Here is an 8,281-nt window from a genome sequence, read left to right on the forward strand (position 1 = left end):
TTATATTTTTATATTTTTATATTTTTATATTTTTATATTTTATATTTTTATATTTTATATTTTTATATTTTTATATTTTATATTTTTATATTTTTATATTTTATATTTTTATATTTTATATTTTTATATTTTTATATTTTTATATTTTATATTTTTATATTTTTATATTTTTATATTTTTATATTTTTATATTTTTATATTTTATATTTTATATTTTTATATTTTTATATTTTTATATTTTTATATTTTTATATTTTTATATTTTATATTTTTATATTTTATATTTTTATATTTTTATATTTTTATATTTTTATATTTTATATTTTTATATTTTATATTTTTATATTTTTATATTTTTATATTTTTATATTTTTATATTTTTATATTTTATATTTTATATTTTATATTTTTATATTTTTATATTTTTATATTTTATATTTTTATATTTTATATTTTTATATTTTTATATTTTATATTTTATATTTTTATATTTTTATATTTTTATATTTTATATTTTTATATTTTTATATTTTTATATTTTTATATTTTTATATTTTATATTTTTATATTTTTATATTTTTATATTTTTATATTTTTATATTTTATATTTTTATATTTTTATATTTTTATTTTTTATATTTTTATATTTTTATATTTTTATATTTTTATATTTTTATATTTTTATATTTTTATATTTTTATATTTTTATATTTTATATTTTATATTTTTATATTTTTATATTTTTATATTTTATATTTTTATATTTTTATATTTTATATTTTTATATTTTTATATTTTTATATTTTATATTTTTATATTTTTATATTTTTATATTTTTATATTTTATATTTTTATATTTTTATATTTTATATTTTTATATTTTTATATTTTTATATTTTATATTTTTATATTTTTATATTTTTATATTTTTATATTTTTATATTTTATATTTTTATATTTTATATTTTTATATTTTTATATTTTTATATTTTTATATTTTTATATTTTTATATTTTTATATTTTTATATTTTTATATTTTTATATTTTTATATTTTTATATTTTATATTTTTGTATTTTTATATTTTTGTATTTTTGTATTTTTATATTTTGTATTTTTATATTTTTGTATTTTTGTATTTTGTATTTTGTATTTTTGTATTTTTGTATTTTTTTGTATTTTTGTATTTTGTATTTTGTATTTTTGTATTTTTGTATTTTTGTATTTTTTTTTGTATTTTGTATTTTGTATTTTTGTATTTTTGTATTTTTGTATTTTTGTATTTTTGTATTTTTGTATTTTGTATTTTTGTATTTTGTATTTTGTATTTTTGTATTTTGTATTTTTGTATTTTTGTATTTTTGTATTTTGTTTTTGTATTTTTGTATTTTTGTATTTTTATTTTTTTATTTTTGTATTTTTGTATTTTGTATTTTTGTATTTTGTATTTTTGTATTTTGTATTTTTGTATTTTTGTATTTTGTATTTTTGTATTTTGTATTTTTGTATTTTGTATTTTTGTATTTTTGTATTTTTGTATTTTGTATTTTTGTATTTTTATTTTGTATTTTGTATTTTGTATTTTTGTATATTTTGTATTTTGTATTTTTGTATTTTGTATTTTGTATTTTTGTATTTTTGTATTTTGTATTTTGTATTTTGTATTTTGTATTTTTGTATTTTTGTATTTTTGTATTTTTGTATTTTGTATTTTGTATTTTTGTATTTTTATTTTTATTTTTATTTTTGTATTTTGTATTTTGTATTTTTGTATTTTTATTTTTGTATTTTTGTATTTTTGTATTTTTGTATTTTTGTATTTTGTATTTTGTATTTTTGTATTTTGTATTTTGTATTTTTGTATTTTTGTATTTTTGTATTTTGTATTTTGTATTTTGTATTTTTGTATTTTTGTATTTTTGTATTTTTGTATTTTTATTTTTGTATTTTTGTATTTTTGTATTTTGTATTTTGTATTTTGTATTTTTGTATTTTGTATTTTTGTATTTTTGTATTTTTGTATTTTTGTATTTTTTTTTGTATTTTTGTATTTTGTATTTTGTATTTTTGTATTTTTGTATTTTTGTATTTTGTATTTTTGTATTTTTGTATTTTGTATTTTTGTATTTTGTATTTTTGTATTTTTGTATTTTGTATTTTTGTATTTTTGTATTTTTGTATTTTGTATTTTGTATTTTTGTATTTTTGTATTTTGTATTTTGTATTTTGTATTTTTGTATTTTGTATTTTGTATTTTGTATTTTTGTATTTTGTATTTTTGTATTTTTGTATTTTTGTATTTTTGTATTTTTGTATTTTTGTATTTTTGTATTTTGTTTTTGTATTTTTGTATTTTTGTATTTTGTTTTTTTTGTATTTTGTATTTTGTATTTTTGTATTTTGTATTTTTGTATTTTGTATTTTGTATTTTGTATTTTTGTATTTTTGTATTTTGTATTTTTGTATTTTGTATTTTTGTATTTTGTATTTTGTATTTTGTATTTTTGTATTTTTGTATTTTTGTATTTTTGTATTTTTGTATTTTTGTATTTTTGTATTTTTGTATTTTTGTATTGTTTACTCCTGGGACACTACAGAAGATCAAAAATATCTTTACATTTTGGTAGACTTGTATCCGAATCTCCTTGAGGCTATCCGGATATGATCTGAGGTCAAAAACTACCGACCCCTACTTTGTTACGACGGTAGACCCATGGGCCGTAACTCCCGGGACTCTACAGAGGATCCAGATCATCATCACGTATCAGTAGGCAAGTCCCTGAACCTCCATGAGGCTATCCAGATATGATCTGGGGTCAAAACCACCGACCACTGCCTTGTTACGACGGTAGATCCATGGGCCGTAACTCCCTAGACTCTATAGAAGACCCAGAACATCACCACGTATCGGTAGACAAGTCCGTGAACCTCCCTGAAGATATCCGGATATGATTCTGAGGTCAACAACCACCGACCTCTGCCTTGTTACGACGGCAGATCCATGGGCCATAACTCCCGGGACTCTACAGAAGACCCAGAACATCACCACGTATCGGTAGACAAGTCCCTGAGTCTCCCTGAAGATATCCGGATATGATCTGAGGTCAAAAACTACCAACCTCTGCCTTGTTACGACCGTTGTCCCATGGGCCGTAAATGTCGGGACTCTACAGAGGACCCAGATCATCATTACGTATCAGTAGATAAGTCCCTGAACCTCCCTTAGGCTATCCGGATATGACATGACCAACCACCTCTACCTTGTTACAATGGTAGATCCACGGGCCGTAACTCCCGGGACTCTACAGAAGACCCAGAACATCACCACGTATCGGTAGACAAGTCCCTGAACCTCCCTGAAGATAGCCGGATATGATCTTAGGTCAAAAACCACCGACCTCTGCCTTGTTACGACGGTAGATCCATGGGCCGTAACTCCCTAGACTCTATAGAAGACCCAGAACATCACCACGTATCGGTAGACAAGTCCGTGAACCTCCCTGAAGATATCCGGATATGATTCTGAGGTCAACAACCACCGACCTCTGCCTTGTTACGACGGTAGATCCATGAGCCGTAACTCCCGGGACTCTACAGAAGACCCAGAACATCACCACGTATCGGTAGACAAGTCCCTGAGTCTCCCTGAAGATATCCGGATATGATCTGAGGTCAAAAACTACCGACCTCTACTTTGTTACGACGGTAGATCCATGGGCCGTAACTCCCGGGACTCTACAGATGATCCAGATCATCATCACGTATCAGTAGGCAAGTCCCTGAACCTCCATGAGGCTATCCAGATATGATCTGGGGTCAAAAACCACCGACCACTGCCTTGTTACGACGGTAGATCCATGGGCCGTAACTCCTAGACTCTATAGAAGACCCAGAACATCACCACGTATCGGTAGACAAGTCCGTGAACCTCCCTGAAGATATCCGGATATGATTCTGAGGTCAACAACCACCGACCTCTGCCTTGTTACGACGGTAGATCCATGAGCCGTAACTCCCGGGAATCTAAAGAAGACCACGTATCCACGTATCGGTAGACAAGTCCCTGAACCTCCCTGAAGATATCCGGATATGATCTGAGGTCAAAACCACCGACCTCTACTTTGTTACGACGGTAGATCCATGGGCCGTAACTCCCGGGACTCTACAGAAGACCCAGATCATCACCACGTATCGGTAGACAAGTCCGTGAACCTCCCTGAAGATATCCGGATATGATCTGAGGTCAACAACCACCGACCTCTGCCTTGTTACGACGGTAGATCCATGGGCCGTGATTCCCGGGACTCTACAGATGATCCAGATCATCATCACGTATCAGTAGGCAAGTCCCTGAACCTCCATGAGGCTATCCAGATATGATCTGGGGTCAAAAACCACCGACCACTGCCTTGTTACGACGGCAGATCCAAGGGCCATAACTCCCGGGACTCTACAGAAGACCCAGAACATCACCACGTATCGGTAGACAAGTCCCTGAGTCTCCCTGAAGATATCCGGATATGATCTGAGGTCAAAAACTACCGACCTCTACTTTGTTACGACGGTAGATCCATGGGCCGTAACTCCCGGGACTCTATAGAAGACCCAGAACATCACCACGTATCGGTTGACAAGTCCCTGAACCTCCCTGAGGCTATCCGTATATGACGTGAGGTCAGGAACCAACCACCTCTATCCTGTTACGACGGTAGATCCTTGGGCCGTAACTTCCGGAAGTTCTTGGAGAACTTCAAACATCTCTACAGGAACAATAGAGTATCTTTGGATGACCTAAAACATCACTACATACAAAATTCCCGAGACACCCTGAAGCTACGCAAGCATGACCTCCAAGTCGAAAATACCTCATACTAGTAGATGTCCGAAGGTTTGATGATAAAATATGTTTCGACAATCAACATACCATGATCACAAAACCCTTAGTCGACATAACAAGAAATCGACATAACTGACATAACATGCCGGTGGTCACATGCTATTTTGTCGACTTTCCCCAAAAAATAGTTTCACCAAATATTATGTTCAAAATAAAAAATATTGTACCATAAACTTTTACGAAGAAATACAAGAAATTATTCTGGCATCACTGTAACCGGACCCAACACACTGTAACTGAAAATCGCACTTTGCTGAGTTCGTTTTCGCACTTTTCATACGATTTTTTCAGTTCGACTGCGATTACACAAAAAAGTGTAATCGCAGTCGAACTGAAAAAATCGTATGAAAAAGTGCGAAAACGAACTCAGCAAAGTGCGATTTTCAGTTACAGTGCAGCAGAAAAGCGGGAGAGAGCGTGAGAGTGCAAAAAAACACGTGGAAATATTTGCTTTCAAATTTTTTTTCGGAAATAGCCAAATATGCAAATATTTGTTAGGCAAACTATGACTTTCTATACACCAAATTGTAGGGAATTATCTCGACTACAACCTAATAAAATATCATGCCTAAATTTGTGTTTTATAAGTACAAAATCTTCATGCGAATTCGACATACTACCAAAATATGCCACTAAATAGCCAATATTTTACGTAAAACTCAATCAATCATGTTCAAATTTTACCCAGAGATACTTTGGGATGTTGTCAACATATGTTAAAGACGGTTTTTTGAAAAACATCTTAGAATTCGAGAAATAAACATTCTCCCAAAAAATTTGGATTTGCTGCCCGATAGCCTTAAGCGAGTTGTTTAGGACCCGAAAAATGTCTGTGTTGGAAATGAACCATGTAGGTAGAATGGAGAATCGACTATCGTCATCGAAATGAAGTTCAGATTTAATTTAGCAGATTTCAAATTCAGATCTTATTTTAGTGAATTCAAAATACATTTTTAGTTCCAAACTGTCTTCCCCCTCATGATCATTCCAAAACTGATGTTGACAAAACGACGTAACTCTCGTAACGCCACCCTCCGCCCGGGCCCCGACCACCCACCGCTGACGTGCCCACGCTTCATATCAGTGCAAAATGTAAACATCCCAGATTTGCTCTGGCCCACCCTCCCAGCTAGACCTCAGCTCATCAGCGTGGATCAATAAACAAAAATCTACCGGCGCGAGAAAATCGATACCAACCCTCCCAGGCGAGAAGACCTGGCCGTGCCAAACCTAGTTTTAAGCGCTTTTGTGGTAATCAGACAATCAAAATGAAGTCGAGTGAGTTAGTTGTTGGTGTTGAATTCAACTTATTTTAGCTAATCTAATTTATTCGACAGAGTGGCCACTGGTTGCACTGGTGTGTCTGTTCCTAAGGACCGAGGCCATCGACTATCGAAGTTGGAGCTGCGAACCGTACGAGTTCTTCCTTGACTTCTATCGATGCTGTAGCGAATCTAAACTATCCGAAAGATCTGAACCGAGTTGGACGCCCACGACCTATGTTTTGTACGAGGTTAACCCTTCGGAGGGATTCAACCTGCGACGGGACGTGTACATCCGAATGGCGGTCTTCATGCGAGGACTTCGCCGGATGCCCGGCTGGGAAAACACCAAACTGGTGTTGCCACCATGGTCGGAGCTGCATCACTGGAGGTCAAACACGATAAACCAGCGCAATTTGACGTGGGGACACTTTTTCGATTTGGAATCGATGCGAAAGTTCACCGAGGTCATTGAGGCGGAACAGTTTTTTCGGGAGTTTGAGCGATGGTCGACCGGGAATGGTCGTCACGAGGCTAGGAAACCGGTCTCGATTAACGAGTACTACCGGTTGACCCACTTTGACGACATGTTTGAAAACGGAGTTTTTGTGGATAAGTTCGAGCAGACGCCTTGCACAAAGGCACTGACCAAAGACGCGCCGGGATTCATGCGACTGCACGCCACTTTTGAGATTGACGATTTCTACTGCGTCCGATTCCAGGGTGCGGCCACGCTACTCTATTCAATGTTCAAAAAGTTTGGCCCTGAGAGGCAGCCCGAAATCCGGACGATCTTCGTCGGGAACGCGGAAGTGGTACTTCACGACCACTGGGGCAACGTGGACTACTGGGAAGCTCGGAGGTCGATGCGGTTCAGCAAAACCCTCGTCAGCATAGCGGACGAGTTCCGGCTGCACAACTTCAACTCCAGCAACGAGCGAGACCGAGTGCAGCGGCCGACGTCCTGGACGGACGAAAGACCGTACCGAAAGGCAAAGGGCGGTGACTTCCTGTGCGCCCATCTGCGCCGTGCCGACTTCCTGTACGGCCGGGACAAAACCACCCCAACCCTGCACTCGGCCGCAGCTCAAATCAAAAAGAAACTCCTCGAGCTGGGTCTGCGCAAGGTGTACATCTCGTCCGACTGCCCCGGCATGGAGTTCAACGATCTGAAAAACTACCTCCGCCGCTTCAAAGTGGTCCGCTTCACGCCGGAAAGCCGCGCCCAGATGGACCAGCTGAAGGACGGCGGAGTGGCCATCATCGATCAGATCATCTGCTCCCAGGCGCGGTACTTCATCGGGACGTACGAATCCACCTTTACCTATCGGATATACGAGGAGCGCGAAATACTGGGCTTCCCGCGGGATCTCACCTTTAACACGTTCTGCAAGCACGAGGAAGCGACCAACTGCGAGAAGAACGCCGTGTGGCCAATTCAGTACGAGTGAGGAGACCAGGTCGAGCAGGGACAATCAGTTGGGACCACGCAATCATCGCCACCGGGCTTTTCAGCAGTTTAGAGTAGTTGTAGCATGTTTAAACCCTTTTAATTCCAGCCAGTTATGTTCTTTTACAGTATATTCGTAAGTGTACTATTAAGCGTCATGTGTAGTAATACTCAGCCATGTTCCGAGCAAATCGTGTCATATTAACATTAAATATAATATATTTAAAAATAAAATTTAAATAGTTTACTTCGTTATTCCGAATAATAAAACCGAATTTGAGAACGGCAACCCACATCAACGAAACATCTTTGCGATAAACTTTACGCAGTAGGCCTGGCCGCTTTAACGTTTGTGATGTTTCAATGCATTCTAATACAATGGAGCACTACACATGTTAATAAATGACAAGAATGCTAGGCTCAATCTGACGTAAGGCTTTCTTGAGGACCCCTTCAAAAGTTTGATTAGATTAGAATAGAACCCTGTAAACTGACGGTGGCTACATCTGGAGCCAAATTTTATAATGTTGTTAAAGAAATTATTAAAGCTCAGCTAACAAGAAAATACATTCCGAGACATGGTAATAAAAATAGTTCCCTAGATGAATGTCTTGTCCTCGTCGTCAGTGTCCCGTTTCCGTCAAACATTTTTCACAGTTGATTGACTACTTC

At 34.5% G+C, this 8,281-nt stretch overlaps 1 protein-coding gene across 1 annotated transcript; it reads left to right on the plus strand.

Moving 5' to 3' along the window:
- Positions 1-5,976: 5,976 nt before the first annotated feature.
- LOC6054816 (GDP-fucose protein O-fucosyltransferase 2) lies at positions 5,977-7,843 on the plus strand. Its single transcript, XM_001870965.2, has 2 exons — positions 5,977-6,175; positions 6,235-7,843. Exons 1-2 carry the CDS (start codon positions 6,166-6,168, stop codon positions 7,608-7,610), a joined length of 1,386 nt encoding a protein of 461 aa, XP_001871000.2. The 5' UTR covers positions 5,977-6,165; the 3' UTR covers positions 7,611-7,843.
- The last annotated feature ends 438 nt before the right edge of the window (positions 7,844-8,281 follow it).

This window comes from Culex quinquefasciatus, chromosome 1 (genome assembly GCF_015732765.1).
Source record: "Culex quinquefasciatus strain JHB chromosome 1, VPISU_Cqui_1.0_pri_paternal, whole genome shotgun sequence".
In the NCBI taxonomy this organism is placed as follows: domain Eukaryota; kingdom Metazoa; phylum Arthropoda; class Insecta; order Diptera; family Culicidae; genus Culex; species Culex quinquefasciatus.